The 17,663-nt window shown below is 43.5% G+C and overlaps 1 protein-coding gene across 1 annotated transcript in view; it reads left to right on the top strand.

The window, feature by feature from the left end:
• The window catches only part of DIS3L2 (DIS3 like 3'-5' exoribonuclease 2), a 183,493-nt gene that overhangs the window by 54,108 nt on the left and 111,722 nt on the right, over positions 1-17,663 (top strand). Inside the window, exons 7-9 of the mRNA XM_026045381.1 lie at positions 2,434-2,668; positions 15,267-15,373; positions 16,597-16,844. Coding sequence (XP_025901166.1) covers positions 2,434-2,668; positions 15,267-15,373; positions 16,597-16,844 — 590 coding nt within the window. The remainder of the gene's footprint in view (positions 1-2,433; positions 2,669-15,266; positions 15,374-16,596; positions 16,845-17,663) is intronic.

The raw sequence follows: 17,663 nt of genomic DNA, 5'->3' as shown, positions 1-17,663 counted from the left end.
GCACCTGGACACTGTGGGGTCTCAACCGTGCGGGGGTCATGGTTTGCGGACTGTGGAAAACTTTACTTAAAAATCCATTTGCAAATCTACGAGGAGATGTGTGACTAGGGGCTTAGGTAGTCACRGAGCATTATGCCAGCTAGTGACAGCGGGCTCTGTCCTCTAGCTTGGGGCAAGCATGGTAGTTTTAATGTATCCTGCTTAAAAGGGAACCTCTATCTGCTTATTTAATGTAACATAAACTCTTCAAGCACTTTTCAGCCAAGCATTAGGAAAGCTCTATCGTTCAGATAGCTCTGTTGTGCATTACATATAGAAAGATTAGTAATTTAGCACCCGAAACACAACTTTTACGGCCTAAAGAATGACTTGGAAAGAGAGAAATTCAGGCAGAGCCTGAAGGCGTTGAAGAAAATGAACTCCCGCTGCAGTTGCACACTTGCACACATCTGGTGCAATTGAAATTTAAGAGCTGAATACGTCTACATCTGACCACGGCAAGGTCCAAACATTACTGTTGACACTAGTTTTCTTTTTGGATAGGCACACTGGCAGAGTCGCTAGTGTGTGGAGCCTTGTCAGCTCTCTAATCTAATAGAGTGTTCTTGCCCAGACCATTGTGTGTGAGTATTTTATGCACCGAACGCAGCCAGGTTTAATCATCGGCCATTTTAGCACCTTCTGCCAAAGTTTCCCCCCCCTTTTTTTTTTCGAGATCTAATGTTTGATTCAAAATCTGCTATGGTAACAAATTATATACATATTTAAAGGAATGAAAATAAAGATGGAAAGCAGAGTCACAGAAGGTAACAGGAGTTCAGAATAATGTCATTTTAGAGCTTTTTTTAAWAGCCTTGAATTCAGCCCCATTTTAAAATTGATTTTATTTCTGTTACGTATTGCGAAAAGCTTAAAAAGAAATTGGTACTGCTTGAAGTCATGACTGCAGCTCTGTATATTTAAAGTTGTGAAAGTCTTGCCTGTACAGCTTTAATTTGATCTATTTGCTTTTCAATTGCTAGATTAGAATTTGTGAAGCTTTTTTTGGCGTTTTTTCTCACTTGATATCGTTGTCTTCAGCTATGACCTATTGAGGCTATTTCTGCTTATTGCTAGTGACTGCATCTATCATAGAAATTGCTGCTAGAAAGCTTTCTCCTTACGTTTTTAAAGGACCCTTTGCTCGCATTTCTGGCAGCGTGAGTTGCTGCTGTCATGTTCCGGGTTACTGATCCTGGGAACTCTGGAGAAAGGTCTCCCGGGAGTTTCTTATTCCAAGCCGATCTGGATTTCACACCGAATTTCTGCAGCCCGAGGTGGACTTTAAGCACTGCTTTTAAAACAAAGACCTGCATCTAGGTTCAAGGAACCGATGAGTACCTCAAACTTGGTTGCACGAAGGATGCTAGTAAAGACGTATTTAGCCAAGGTGTGATCTCCCTTCATCTCTGTAACTTTGCAGTGAGGGATGTCATCCAGCTCTGCTGGCCGTCTGCCTTATTCAGAAGAGGCTTCTTTGTGGCTTTTTCTTGACATATTTTATTTTTCACATGGTTCCTTTTCTCCTTTTGCTGCTGTTCCATGCCAGTGGGAAAGCAGCTACAAATCTGCAGCAATAGTCACTCACTTGTGTGTGGATTACCAGTTAGGTAATGGTTAACTAGCATGTGCTCTGAGTTCATTCCTCTGGAGGAGTTAATCGGCAGATTGGTGTAGGCAACAGCAATAATTCAGTGCCTTTAACAGGAAGATGGGAGCCTAAAAGAAATGTAAAGGTTGGTGCTTTAGCAGACTTCTCCCGTTTCCTCCTCAGGCTATGGGACATAGGCGTGTGCATATATATATATATATATATGTATATGTGTGTGTGTGTGTGTGTTTACACAAAAAAAAATAAAAAAAATATACACACACATCTATATAATTTCAGACTGACAGTGTGTTTTGGAGGTCTCCCCAGGGTCAACTTTGACATGGTCCTGGCGTTCACTGGAGCTGCTGGAGTTTGGGGACTTGGTTAGGCTGATTAGTTTATCTTGCTCAACAATGGCCTAAGCAGCTCATTAAATTGTAGTGTGTCCTCCTCCTYGTCTCTGTTTACTCCCAGCTTCTGGAAGGCTGATTAGAGGCTTGGCAGGAACTGTGCGGTTATGCTCTAGATACGCTTTGGACACATTATTGTCACAGTTGAGGTATTACAAAAGCCCGTGCCGTTCCCATCTTTTTCCTGGTGAGGTACCTCTTTGGATTGTGCAATATCTGTGGCTAATTACATGGCAATTGCAGTTTGCCACCAGCCACCCATAACTCACTCTCAGCTCCTTGGGGATGCAGATGAGAGAGGAAAGATAATGTTTTCTTTCCCCAGTCCAGTGATTTAGCTTGGCTTTTTTTTTTTCTTTTATTTTTTTTGTCAACTCCCTGTTCCTTCAGGTAATAAAGCCAGATGGTAGTGACAAAGAAACAGAAGCCACACATGAATCAGATGTCCCTGAGGATGTGCTGGGGACTTGCCTTCCTCGAGAGACCGTGAAAGGCGATGCTGAAAGTCCAGATGTCATTATAGAAGCTCAGTTTGATGATAATGATGCAGAGCATGGACAAGACCACTTGCAGGATCTGCTGGCTGAAGACACTAAGAAACTTTCCCTGGATCCTGATGAAAAGGGTGAGTAGATCAGATCACATTGCTGATTTCTACCTTCATTTGAGCAAACCCTTGACGTATTACTTTGTTGCCTTGCTTTGCTCCGAGATATAAAATACAGCCGTAAAACCTTAATGCCTTAGCATTTCTATCCCTTTCTGCTCAACCGCCTTCCGAGTTTTGAGAGGATATTAAGAACTGGGTTTTATGCAGCTTTGATTGAGGGAAGTAAATCTGTGAAGTGAAAGTCTCACCTCTAGATGTGCAGCTCTCGGGGCTGTTTGCTGTTTTGTTCAAGATGCTGCTGTAGCAGTTTCCTTCATCGCTGCTTCGCTGGCCAATCTGTGTGTCTCAAGTTTGGGGATAAGAATATAGTTCCTTGGGGGCAGGCACTTAGGTTTGTTGCTTTTTTCAAACAGTTGAGTTATGAGCAACTTAAAGATTTGGGCCATTTAAAAAGAAAATTGCACTAAAACCTAAAGCCAATTATGTGATCTGTTTTGAAGGCAAACTTATTTTATTCTGAATCTGAATTCCATTCAAACCATCAAATGCTGCTTGGGGCAAGCTAAAATAGGCTCCCCTTTTCCAAACTACACAGTGTTGCTTTTTAGCGTGTCCTTTGTAGTGCTAAATCCCTTAAGATCTCAGCTCCTGAAGGCCTGTGTTGAAAGGATGCTGACAATTGGGCTAATACGTGCCTTCAGCTGTGGGTGAGAAATCTGCCAGCAGAGCCTGTCTGCTCCACTCTTAATGCACGGTGCTGTTATCCAGAAGAGCTGATGGTTGGAAACTTGGGTCTTAAGTTGCCATTGRTGTCTGAGAGATCTTGCTGTTCGTTGTAAAGCTCTCCTTCGTGCGGACCTCTGCCCAGGCTGTTGGTACCTTTCCATTTTCACACCCCGCTGGTAAGAGAAATGGGAATAACGTTTGAGTAGGAGTGTTGTAGAATGTGTTACAAACACTGATTTAAGCTGATGAATGGAGCTGCCACCTCACCGGTCCATGGTGCTGTTTCCTTTCCTGAGTTACTGCCAGGCATGTGAATCCACTTCCACCTTGCTCCTTTACCTTCTAGCTCGAGCTGGGAGTTGCTGGGATTGTCAGCGGATGTTTTACATAACTAATTATTAACCCCATCATACGGGGTTGGCCAGTTGGTTCTAGTTGTGTCCTGCTGAGCTGCCGCTTGGATTCCACAATTCAGGATCTCCTGTTGTGCTCCAGACTTGCTCGTCTGCATCTCTGACTTTGCTTCTAGAAGCAATTCAGACTCGAGGGTCAGAGAATGCATTCTAGTTTGCCAGTATCTAAAATAAATGCGGATTGAGCAAATTTTTACCTCTCTAACTGCTTTGGGAAGGAGTCACTTTTGCTTGGTTGGAGTTACTTTTCTTTTCACTTTATAATCCCTCAAGATGTTCTGGCATAGCCTGTGCTGGAGTCTCTCAAGTTGTCTCTTAATCTATGCCACTTGAGCCTATTTTGCCATTTAGTTCTATCTTTGGAGAATATTTGTAGGGCAGACATTAGATCATCTTATCTACACGGTTGAAATCCAAACTACCTCTCCATGAGAGCTGCCCAAGCCAACTGTTTTCCTCTAAAACCTCTCTTTGCTCATCCTTAACAGGCCTGCTGGTTGGTGTGAATGTGCCAGTTAAAAGTTTTGCTGAGTTTGTATTTTGCTATCACCTCTTTTAATAGCTGCTTCAGCTTCCTTGGCTATAGCACCCATAGAAATTTTTCTCTAGTTTCTTCTTGCACTGCTTTTTAGTGCCCTTTTTTTTTTAAATACTTATAAAGTTTATGATGCTGCTTTTTCTGAAGGTGTTTTTGAGCAGCTGATGATTGCTTTGGCTTGTTTCCTGTCTCTCATGCAATTTCTCATATCATCGCTTACCCAGATTTTAAGCCTTGCCTGGAAAACAGCTATAGTTATTCTAGCATCAATGATAACTATCATGAAGAAAAAAAAAGAAATCCTGCCAAATTCTACCCTCAAGACAGCCAGGTGTGGCTCCAATGCTTTTTAAAGGGACTAAATATACACTGAAAGCCAGAATTTAGCCTCAAAGGATTGTATCTGCTGGACTACCTGAGGCCAGCCCCTGGTCAGTGGTATCAGCACATGAGGGCAGAGCGATCTGCAGGGTTGGCCTGGGGTTGGAGTTGCCCTTCCCTGTGCAGTGTTGACACCTCCTGAGAATTCCTCCTGGCTGAAGTTGCCTGTTGTTCTTCTCCTTAAAGCTAAACTACTCGTAAAACTTGTCTTACCCTACCTTCCTTCTGCTGGGAACAGCTACTGCAGCAGCACAGAGATGAAATGAAAAGAGAAAATTAAATCCCAGGTGGAAATTCCTTGTTGTGCCATCGAGATGAGTGCTGCATTTGCTTCCCCTGAGAGCCTGGCTTTGTAGAACCCCTTGCATGGAGAGATAATCTGTGGTCAGTTCAGTTCTCCAATTAACATTTGTCACTCTACATAATTAAGTCAGGCTTCRAGCTGAATGAAGATGCAGTCAAGGAATTCCTGTTTAATAAAATCAAGAAGCAATCCCTTGTTGCTCTCACCCACGCATGCTCTCCGTCTGTTTATATATGTGCGTGTATATGTAAAACAAACTAAAATAACCMAAACCACAGATTCCTACAAGTGGAAAGAAAAGATAGATTTTGATAATAAAATAGAATAATAAAAATCTTTTTCACTCTGGGGCAACAGGACTGGAGGAAAAACAGCCAGTTGGCTCTAGGTAGTACTAGATGAAGTTCAAACCTTCGTGTGTGGATGCACATTCTGCACAGTGTTGTGTCTCGGTTGCAGGATGGCTTTTGTCCTTTCTGTTGGAGGAGTGGAGCTACATAACATCTTTGTCTCATTTATTCTGCTGGTGGTGTTCGGAGTGAACCATGGAAAATACAAGTATGTGTGTCATTAGGCTGGGAGCGCTCGGGGTCACACTGGAAATGCTGCCTGTTTTGGTATCTTTTCTACCCAGGCCTGCCTCTCATTCCTTGTGGCAGCTCTGTTCTCTTCAGAGCACCAATTCCTCTCTCTGTCCCTGGTTTCATTCTGGGATGGAGGATTCCAGGTTGGCCCTTGCTGTGAGAAGTTCTTACGCGTGAAACTTGGTGTACGCTGATTACTAGGCGGGCAGAATTTCTCTGGAGTCAGTGCATCTTGAGCTTCTGATGCTGCTTTGGAGCTTCACGCAAACCACTAGGAGTTCTTGGGCTCGGTGCTGCAACCTAAGACTCAGATGTCTCATTCCTCTTAATGAGGCTTTGCAGCTATTTGGGGCTTTGCTGAGGACTCTGCTTCCTGTCTTTTTTCCTCCCAAGACCTTGAAGAGATGGAATAACCATGAGCAAAGTCCGCAAAACTGTGGAGAGACCAATACACTGGTCACAAATCACAGAATGGTTAAAGGGACTTCTGGAGATCTAGTCCAGCCTCTTGTTCTCCAGCAGGATCACGGAGAGCACGCTGCACAGGATAGCATCCATGTGGACTTTGGATATCCCCAGAGAAGGGGACTCTACAACCTCTCTAGGCAGCCTGCCCTGATGCTCTGACAGCCTCACAGTAAAGTTTTCCCCATATTCAGGTAMAATTCCCTGTGTTTCAGTCTGTGCCCTTTGCTTGGCACTACTGAAAACAGGCTGGCCCCATCATCTTGACACCTTCCCTTCAGATAATTTATACACCCAGATAAGATCCTTTCTCCAGGCTGAACAGGTCCAGCTCTCTCAGCATTTCCTCCTAAGAGAGATGCTCCAGTCCCTTMATTGTCTTTGTACCCCACACTGGRCTMTCTTCAGCACTTCCATCTCTCCTGTGCCAGGGARCCCAGAACTGGACACTGCTCCAAATGTGGCCTCACCRRGGTTGGGTAGAGGCTGGCAACACTCCCCSTATTGCAACCTAGGGTCCTGTTGGCSTTGGCCACAAGGGCCCACTGCTACTTCAYGGTCGGGCTGCMGTGCACCAGGCCTCCAAGGTCCTTCTTTGCAGAGCTGCTTTTCAGCATGTCAACCTGATGTAATTATGAAAGTTCTCATGTTCATTAAAGTGCCTTAGTCTTGCTTTGCTCCAAGATGTTTAGACAAAAGCTTCTAATTGATGTCACTGCCCTAAGCACTGTCCTTGTCAATCCRGTTGTTTGGCTTTTCTCAACTCTTCTTGCTAAGTTGGGCTGAAGATTATCCTCAGAAAAGTGTCTGATCTAGGAAGTGATGAGCCCTTTTCTCCTGCCAGCAGTTCCATGCAGAGSAACAATATTTTCTTGCTTAATGTTAAGTTCTAATTATGGGATGCAGTTGGTCTTAGCATAGCTGAGAGTTCCCTTCTTCTTGATTTTTCACATGTTATTCCCTAGGTCTAAATACCTCRTCTTTGCTGACCAAACCTTCTCTCTCTTTTCTCCTGACAAAGAAGGAAYGAGCACCTTGAATAGCAAATTTGAGGAGTGTTTCTCAGCACCTTTGTTTGTGTCCTTGGAGAACACTCTAGAGTTCCTATGTCCTCTCAAAATGCAGGCAGAGAACCAAGCATAGTATCCCAGCATTAGTCATACCAGTTCTGTGTGTAGAGAAAAGATTACTTCCAAATCCTTGGTATTTCTTTTCTTTTTGCTTGCAAGTCCTCTGTGCCTCGGTTTGACATAGTCTGTGTTACTGCTTTCCAAACGTCATCTCCCACTGGATGTGACCTTTGCCAGATGTTTGATTTCTTTCTTCACTCCTCATTCATGTTCACGGTCGGAACAGAGGTAACTTTATCTTTCTTAACTTTATCTTATCAAGTGACAAGTCGCTGACTTGTCACTGCTATAAAAGGACATTTGTTWTGCTATATTTCAATGTATAATAAAGAACAGAAACTTCTCCATATCCTTCCAACTGAGGAATAGTGCAAGGTTTTCTGTACAGTATCTTTTATGATGCTGTAGCCCTCCATAGACTTTGTCACGTGAGTTTCCTACCAGTGTGAGCTGCCTCTTGTTAAATATTGGAATCAGATTATTCTGCTCAAGAAACATGGGCAATCAAACAGTAGCAGCTACTTGTACTCCTGAGAGTGGCAGCTGCGCTCATAAAAGTCCCTTAGTCTTTCTTTGCTAAAAGATACTCAGTAAAAAAGTTTGTAAAATAGCGACGCCGGGCCAAAAGCTTTCCCTATCAGCCTGGTTTGCTCTGCCTTTTCCAGTCATCTCCCGAGCGATCTTACTTATCAGCTGCACKGAATATCCTGCTTCCCACGGGCGCTCACGGGAGTTCTCAGGCTGGTGGACCTGGCTGCCATCAGATAGCCGGGTTTGTTCAGCAGTTCCACTTGCTTGCACCTGCAGGCTCTGTGAATGCCCCAGGCTTGCTCCCTGCCTCGGAGCRACCAAGTTTGAATAGAAAGAGCTGGTTTGCGAGCAGGGTAAACTGAGATCAAACCCGGCCAATTGTGTGAGGAAAGAACAGATCAAATAACTGGGAGTTACTAGGGAAAGTCAACACAATGCGAGTTGGAGCTGCTGTTGGACTTGGTCCTCTCTACTTTCCTGCTTAGCAGTGGACTCTGGTCAGTCTCTTTAAAAGTCACATGTGACTGTCGCAGTCTCTAGTCACTTTAGGAAATCAGAAGTTATCAATTAAAATCACTTGGCGACCAAATTGCTGTTGGCTTGAGGTTGTTACTGACCAACCGTGGGGTTGCTTGACTCGGTGGTGATAGCGGCAGCCTGTGGCACTCCGTGCTAATGCAGCAGGACCATGTAATAAAGCAGGAACGGGCTCCGTGCTTCTTGGATCCTCCAGCAAGGGCAGAAAGCATATTTATAACCTAGAATATGATTCTCCACACTTTTTTTTCTCGTACATCCATACTTGGAGCCCACCAGCCTCCCTGGCTGCTAGAAGGAATAAGTGTTCTTGTCCCTCTCATAAGAGACTCCAATGTACCGAGTGCTCTTAAGGAGTCCTCTCTCTTTTTTCCTAGCCTCCAGCTTTCTGGAGATGGACCGTCTCCACTGCGTAGCTCTTAATGTTTCTAGGCCACAGCAGAGGGAAAGCTCACCAGGAAATCTTCTCAGTTACATGGCTTTTAATAGAAATCCTTGAGGTGGAACTGTCAAAAATCAGATCAGTTTCACTCTGCTGAAGCTTGGAAACCCAGCAGTGAAGCTGGAGCTGTTTCAGCTGCTCGAGACAGCTCCGCATTAGTTTATCCGAAGTTCATGCTTGCAAATCTCTGGTGTTAGCTCTTTTGATGGTTACTATAAATTATCTTAAAAAGAGCATAAAGTTCTTAAAAGATAAACAGCACAACTACACAACAACTGAAGTGTTCTTCTGATGTTGAAGAAATAGGGCTGTATGGTAACACTGAGTAAATGCTACAGGCTGAGTAAACCTCGGGCATTTTCTTGCTGTGTAGCTGACTCCTGCAAAGAAAGTTCATATTGTAACAGCTTCTTCTGTGCTGCTTTCCTAGGAAGTTACCTTAACCCCCAAATGACTTTTCAAGCAAGGTAAAGGCAAAAAAAAATGACTCATGCACTTAGGTAATAGGCTGAGTTCAGTACATGGCCACATATTCCTGAATTTACCTGTGTTTCTCCTTTGAGTTATGAGTTTAGGTCATGTAAGTGAAAGGGCTTGATAATGAGAGTGAATGGTGGGTGTAAAGATAAACATATTAGAGTATGATCATTGTTAGCCCGAAGATTTCCAGGATGAATCAGATCAAGATTCATTCAAGTAACATTTTCCATGTGATGGTAAATTTGGACACAAACACTTCAGGAACAAATGCACATACAGGAAGGAAGAACCTTTTAACAGGCCAAATGTTCAATGGAAATGTTTTTGTAATGTTTTAATTTTACTCATCCTTAATTTAATAAAACTGTGTTTGCAGAGACTGCAACACTACCTGATTTTCTAGTAGATTTAATTCTGCTGCAATAGAGCTTCCAACCCCGCAGTTGACTGGCAGCTTCTCATGGACATCAGAGGGTCAGGAAGCCTGAGTACTGGTGCTGTGGTGGTTGTAATTTGGGGAGATGACTGAAAAGACAAATATACTGTTTGATGTTTTAGACTGGATGTCAGGTTCCCCAAATGATCTTGATTCTTTGCAGTGAATCAGGCTTGGAGGAGTGTGAGGAGAAGTGACACTTCTGTCTCATTCTGCCATCTCCTCCGTAATGCCTAATGGACTTAGCTAAACATAACTAAATAATTAAATGCTTGGCTGAGGTGTGTGTGTAAGGAAGCCAGCAGTACTCACCTATTGGCATTGCTTTTGTTCTGTTATTGCAGATGTTTTTTTGCTGCATAGAYCTATAATTCTGCCCTTCCTTTTCCTCTCTGAGGGTTCCCACCTGTTTGTGCATCTTGCTAATTCTCAATCTCTCCTGCTTCTCGTGTTTGGAGTGCCATTGGGCATGCAGATGTGTAGATTCAGGTGTGCAGACACCAACAGCTATGCAGGATGAGTCTGTTTAAATGCACAGTTGAAGGAAACATCTAAGTTATTTCTATTCTTTAAGCACATGTAATTTCAGGTCAGTTGTCACTGCGTGTGCTGTTCCTGCCAAGCCGCTCATGTGGTGAGCACCCTTCCAACCTTGGCTAGCGAAGATGCGGCTTGCAGAGGATGTGCTGTCACCTCCTGTACCTGGTGGCTGTCCAGCCTGGTTCCTTACAGAAATGTGGCTTCTATAACTGTTGGACAGTCAAGTCCATCTCATGAACCAATTTTAAAYGTGGTGTTTTGAGGGAAATTTGTGGAGGGGAAGCAATCTTCACAAAGGGGAGTTCCTGCAGGTAGTGTGGCAGTGGGTAGCTGGGACGAGGAAGGTGCTGAGAGCACTTACCTGTATCTTGCACATTTCATGCAAGAGAATTTCTTGTTATGAAAATACAGGCTTATTTTCATTATTATATCTCCATTTCTATTTTTGTTTTTTTTTTTTGGACCAGGTACGAATTTGAACCATTAGTTAACACCAGCAATTTCGTGTGTTGAAGAAAAAGGCTGTTTTGTGCCAGTAAATATGGGTGACAGATTGCTGTATTTACTTCTAAACTGCAACACGTTTCCTTCTCATTATCCCTTCAAAGGAAGATTGCAACAGGATAGTGTAATTTAGGAGAAATCTGTGCATACGCATTTATACTGTTTTTAGGTTTAAGGGAATTTCGATTTACATGTGTCTCTTGTCTTGATATAGACCAAACTTCCAAAAACTAACATTTTTTGAGTGTGGCATACTATCCTTGAGAGGAAATTTATAATTAATGTGTTTACATCACTTTGCTTAGATGTCTGATACTAAAGCACTATATGCTGAAAACTGTAATGAAGTAGACGTCACAAAACCTGAGTGTTGATACTTCTTTAGTAAGCAGCAAGCTTTGCTTTTCAAAGGTTTACAGATGTTCTGGAATCTGTGCCCCAACCTAAAGTGTAGTATTATGTTTATTTAAAAGCTTGATATCAGCAGTGTCTTCTGGTGGGTTTCTTAGCTATACCAATGTGAACTAAAACGATTGACTTAAAGATTTTTTAGCTGAAGTGGCAAACTTTGAACTATTTTTTTAAACTTTTTGTTCAGAGAGGGAATTTTTTCTTCCAGTCGGTTATTTTTGAGATCTTAAGCTGTGATATATTTTCTGCTGCAAGTGGATATTGCATCTTTAATTGTATTCTTTTTGGACAGAATTCTGAATTTCCACAGTGACCAATGCAGACCTAGTGAAAATAATTTTGGATCTGTCACAATTAATCAGAATTCTAGTCTGATGACTTTTGGTCCAGTTTGGCCACCCTTTAATGTCATGGTAATCTAATTGTAAGAGGAGATTTTGGGGGCTTAAAAGAAAAAAAGTTCGACCGAGGAATGGCTGTCAGGCAAATCTAACTGCACATTAGAGCTGCCTAAACTGATCCCTTAAAGAAAGAGGCAAATTCCACAATGCCCTGGATCTGCTTTGTTGGTAATAACTTAACTAATTTGAGAGGCTTTCTTATTTAGTGCCTAATTTTTTTCAAGCAGAACTATTACAATTTTGGTTTGTCGGATAATCGCTGAGAGGAAAACGCTAAGGCCATAATATAGTTGCACTGGATCCTAGCAGCTTAAGTGTGTTTTCACTGTAAGATAAGCTTATGAAGTATTGCCCAAGCTAACATAGTAAATCTTTTTCAAAAAACACGTCTTTTCTCAGGGTGGAAATATTGAATGGTCACTGGATAACCACTACAGTAAAGGGGTCAGAATAATTCATTTTTAGTTTGGAACATAAACCAAAGAGGTATTTTTTTTCCCACCTCCTCTGCCCCAAATGCTGCATCTTTTGCCAGTTAACTCTCCTTTAGGATTGCCTCTTGTGGGAGAGGTCACATCTCCCAGCTCAGATTCTCTAAAACTCCAGTTTTTGKGAAGGTCCTGACACTTCTATATCCACCCACACGTAAAATTCCAACTTCAGTGGGAATGAAAAGGGCAAAACAGGTAAAGAAAGAGAGGGTCTATCACAGCCCTCTTTGGGAGCTGAGTAGTGGACTCTCTGTGAAAGTGTATTGCTGTCTTGATGCTGAAGCTTCCAAACAGTCATTTCACAACTGAGCCAGATGGACTTTGGATCTGGGTTATAATTCTGTCTTTTAAATGGAGAGATTCGTCATTACGGAGCCCTGGTGCTCTGCTGATGCTGACCTGTAATCWTTGGATGCAGCCTCGGTGCCAGTAAATTTTTGCCTTCAGAAGGAGCTGGATACAAACTATAAGGAAAGTCCAAGAGTATAGAATTCCTCAGGTGTTTTCTTGCCTCTCCCTTCTTTCAGGAAGTTTGCCCATCAGTAAATGGATCCAGTGACACTAAAGCTAGGTTAAGATGTGCATGAATAAGTATATGACTGGGATAATTTTTCTTCATTCGTCCACTTGACAGTTTAGGTGTGGATCCTACTTTTATCTACTGGCATCTCATTGTGGGAGGGGTACTGAAATTGAGGGAGACCCCTGAGGAAGAAGGTTCTCTCCAGCTGCTCACAGGCCCAAAGGGTGATTTTGGCTGTGAAATAAAGGCAGGTTCTACTGTGTGCCACAGTGAGAATGTCTTCTGGTTCTTGCAGTATGTTCCCAGGTGCTCGGCTTTGGCAGAGTGTGGAGGAATGCCCCAGTCCTGCCYGTTCTTCATGCCCGTGCCCCATACTCTGTTCTCCTGATGGCAGCTCTGTGGTGCTGTGCTTTCACCTGTGGCTATGTGGTGTCTTCCGAGGACACAGCTCCTGAGACTTTTTGGAGAAACAGGAATTAGAAAGTGGAAAGAAGTTGCTGTTAATAAGGACAATTCCTAGATCAAGGCTTCTAGTGCTTTTCCCTTTCTCCTTGTCCATCGTGCCGTGAGCTGGTGCTATCATTGCACTCCACTTCGAAAGCAGCAAATGCCAACCTGTTTTTCCAAATACATTTAGATCTGGTTTCCCTTCCAACCAGTATGTGCCTTCCATTGGGAGAGAGCTCAGCCCAGTAACCCCCGGGCTTTGTTCAGGTGCACCTGAACCCGGTGGTCTCTGGAAGGCTCCCAAATCCTCACCGCCCGCTGCGCCTGCGAGCGCTGCTCTGTGTTTCGGATCATCCCGTTCTTTGTCCTCTCTGTCTCCATGGCTGGCACGCCGTAAACTCATGACTATTAACTGATGGCTTGCAAAATTTTTTACTAAAACAAAGGCAACTCCTTGCTTTTATTCTTACTAACTTATTTCCTGATACAATCTCCACCTGACAGAGACCTTAGAGGAGCTGAACAAATGAGGCACACCACTAAGGTGTCCYCATATTTCAAGCTGTTATAGTTACCCAAGCAATTTTTTCAAACTTGCTTTTCACCATGAAATGCTAGGGAGGTCTTTTCCCTTAGTAACCCTTGTTATTCCAATTTGAGTCTGATTCATGCAGAAAAATACAAAAGAAAGGGGATTTTAGTTTTTAGAACTGCTGTGTATCCACAGCTGCTGGTTCCCAGCCTTGCTCAGGAGTTGGTAAAGATACCATAAATGAGATGGAGTCTCTCAGGTTCTTCTGAAAAGAGATGATCTCTGGGGAGAGCCCAGATGTGAAGAGCTCTCTGTCAAAAGGCAGAGCTGGGGGTAATTAGCAGCATATGAAAACGAGAGAGTGTCATTAGGGATATAGTCATCATTGTCAAGCGACTGCTGCTCTAACGTTGCCCGAAGGCAAGGCAGCCCATCGGAGATGCTGTGACCATCTGTGAAGGTTGCTGAGAGGAGAGCTGCCCTCCCGGGCTGCGTTAGCTCCGGCCCGCGTTCCCCGTGGCCGCCCCGTGCCCCCGGCAGCTGTGGTGCTCCCCACGTGGGGCCTTTCATCCATCATGTCACCAGCGGCTCCTGCCGCGGGGCCCGGCGGGACAGATGGGTGATGCCCCGGGCTGGGTGGCCCTGCTCTTCTCCCTGGGGCTTTGTGGCATGTGCCTTGGTGCCACTGGCCTCCCGGGTCGCGCTCGCCASCGCAGCGTCGCTTCGTCTCGCGTCTCCTAAGGGAAGTTGAGACAGCTCCGTCCCTTGGGACCCGCAGCCAGCGCCCTGGGGTCTTCTTCATGCAGCAGATTTCTTTTGAATGCTCAAGACCTGGTTTTAGCTTGTGTGCTTCAGATGGACACAATTTCCATACAACTGGAGAAAGGCAGGTGTCTTCCACCAGCCCTCCGACCAAGACCTCGTGGATGTTTCCATCCTTAAAAACAATTTCCGATGGGCAACCATGGGCTCCCAGCAGCAATTTAGCCATGAGGACCTGCTCCCAGTGTCCCTCCTTGTGGCAACGATCACTTTGGCTATCGGTAAATACCGAAAAGCCTTCCGCATGCCAGCTACCTATAACAGACACTTTCTAACAGAGATACTGGAATATTTGAAAATTGGAAACTAGAATTTCGTTGGCAGGCGGTTTAAATATTCCTGGTATCTGGTGGAGGAATGTCAGGCGGCGGGAGCGCRGCGGTTCGTCATACGCAGGGATTATTTTCGTACAGCTCTTTCATAATGTTGGTCTGGAGCCGAGGAGGGTCAACTTAGCAGATGCGGTTTCAGTTTCTAAGGTAAACACACATTTTATAACTTTGCATAACATTTTTAAAGGAAATTAAATATTAAATGCATGTATGTATGTTGTGGATTATTTATATAATATTAATGACTCCAACTAAGAAATGCCAGGAAACTCATGCAGTTCTTAGTATTTAATAAATATAATGTGTTTTCCACCATTTTGTTTTTTATGGCTAGGGTAGGGGTACTTGTAAAGCTTGGGTTTATTTTGATTTTTTTTTTTTGTTGTTTTTCAGCAAATGTGCGCAATAAGCGACCATATATTTGCTCTTCGTTGTAGTCTGGAGAAATGATAGAGGTTGTTTAATGCCGAGCTGTTCTTGACACTTAAGAGATCTCTCTCATTGCAGTTAGGACTAGTATATGCACCTTGTATTGCAATTTACAGCAAAGGACCATCATAAATTGGTGATGGAAATGTCCTACAGTCCTTTTGGTGATGGAAATGTCCTACAGTAACTCATGTTTCTCTCCTGTTTTACACAGCGAGGGCTGTCGGGACTGGCGGCGTGCACACAACAAAGCAAGACGATGTGCCCAAAGTGAACGATCCCAAGCTCCTTCCAGATAAGTTTCTGCAAAGGACAGCTAAGGTAAGTCCATGTAGGATGTGTGTGCATGTATATCAGAAGGATATTCATGCACTAGGCTTCAAAAAACTGAACCAAGGGACCACCTTTGGCCTCCCTATCGTCTTCTGGCAGTTGCTCTTTGAATTTGGTTCCCTGTTGCAAGGAGAATTATTGTTTGATCTGATAAAACTCAAGTGCCTTGTTATTTTTTTATCAATTATCTTAGTTTAAATTTCATTTTTTTTTGCTGGGCAGAATTGCTTAGCAAGATTCAGAGAAAGACTGAATACTAATAAGAATGTCAAGATTTCCAGAGTTGTCAGAATTAATTCTTGCAGTCTTTGGAAAGACTTMGGGCTGTTGGTTCAAGTTCTAAGTCCATCTCTGAATGCTAAATCAAAAAAAGACCACTGASTCAGAGCAGGTCAAGTTCTTCCCACATCTCACTCTTTCCTCTTCAGCCTTTTGTTCTGGTCCCTGTTCTGCACTGGACTGCTCTTTGGTTTCATCCAGTGGGGCAATTCCAGTGCTCATAATTGAACAGGGGTGCTACTGCTGAAGCCTTCTGGAAGATTTCTTCTGTGTAAGTTTAGGAAATTAGTTATGTTTCTGTTATGCAGTGATTTATTAAGGTCTGCAAAAATATAGTCTGGATGAACACCTCTGTGGAACAATTACTTAATGATATGGTAATTTATTATTCTTTTCAAAACCGCGTTGTACAAAGGTAAAACAACCCCTAACTTCAGAAAGCACAGGGAGGAGAGAACTGCCAAGCTCCCCACAGCACATCCTTTCCTGTGGTTAGCCCTGGATCCGCCAAAAGCACCGTTTTTGAACTGGCCTCTTCTGCAGTGAATGTTGAAATCGCAGGCGGAGGATACAAATGAAAGATTTTACAGGAGTTGCTTGTGTATTGTGGCTAATTCTCTGCGTTTGGAAGCATCTGCTTCTTGTCTGGTTTTGTTCTGTAATCAAGAAAATTGCTGTAGAGAGCTAGCACTTGGAAGGCACTTAGCTCTTCTATAGCCCAGAGCAACATGGTGGGAAAAAAAAAAAAAAAAAAACATTGTAAATAGGTACTCAACTAAGAAATAAGCCTGCACACACACACACATGAAAACGTGGTAAAGACAACTTGTGAACTTTCCAGATGCCCTGCTGAGTCTCCTTGTATCTCTAATATGTTAAAGAAAATAAGTTTCTCTGAAGGTTTTAGCTCTAGAAACCTTTGCTTCTTCCAGGTGGTCTATATTTTGGAGAAGAAACATTCCCGAGCAGCTACAGGCTTCATCAAGCTTCTGGCAGACAAGAACAGTGACCTCTTCAAGAAGTGTGCCATGTTCTCGCCTGTGGACCATAGAGTGCCCAGGGCCTATGTGTCTTTGGCTGATTGCCCTTCAGACTTTCCATCCAGACCTGAGGACTACTCAAATACGCTCTTCATCTGTCGCATAGTAGACTGGAAAGAAGACAGCAACTTTGCAACAGGGTATGTGACTGCTGTTGGAAGCAGATATAAGATTTCTGGTCTGGTTTCTTATTTTTGTTGGTTTGATACATGGTGTAGAGGCAGAAATCTGTTAACAAGGTGTCTAACATCACTTATAGCTGATGAGGTAGCTATGATGATGATAACTCCTTGCTAGTTAAATCTAATGGCTGCATAAAGCTTCTTTTGATGCTTCAGTGGACATCACTGCCTAAATGAGCATAGGGTCTGTGCTCAGGAGAGCTTTTAGTCTGGAGGGAGAACACGAGCACTTGGCTTGACCAGCACAGGCACGCTAGGGAGCTGGCAGCCTCTTGGCCTTCCCTGCCTTTGGACAAAAAGARCACAAAGCACGGAGGTGCTCCACTCCTGTCAGAGGAGTGTCACTGTTGGAATTGGTTTTGTCTTTTTAAACTCTTGCTGAAATGAAGTAGGAAGCCAAAACGTGGTATTTAAATTTGCTTTGCTTTGAACAGTGCTAGAAAGCAAGTTGTTGCTCCTGAAACAGAAGGGTGCTGCACACTGTGCTGCTTAGGAGGAAATAAAAGACCTTTCGAGTTGTCCAGAGTTCTTATCAGAGGTGCTTCCATGAAGGAAGAGGTTTTAGGACAGGACTATTCAAATGGCTGCTGCTGCGTTGGACCAGTTACCAAATTTTGGCCTTCTTGTGGGGAAAGCTCTGTGTTTCTGTGTATTTTTGTGATCTTTTGGGAAAAGCTGCAGTGCGCTGTGTACCAGTTGGAACAGTTCACTGTTTCCTGTAGAGCAGCCCTTGCTAAGTAATGGTGGACCTGAGTAAGTTTATGCAGTTGTCTTGGG

Source organism: Nothoprocta perdicaria, unplaced genomic scaffold, assembly GCF_003342845.1.
Source record: "Nothoprocta perdicaria isolate Ctin4 unplaced genomic scaffold, notPer1 scaffold_4, whole genome shotgun sequence".
NCBI lineage: Eukaryota > Metazoa > Chordata > Aves > Tinamiformes > Tinamidae > Nothoprocta > Nothoprocta perdicaria.
This window is presented reverse-complemented; position numbering and strand designations above follow the sequence as displayed.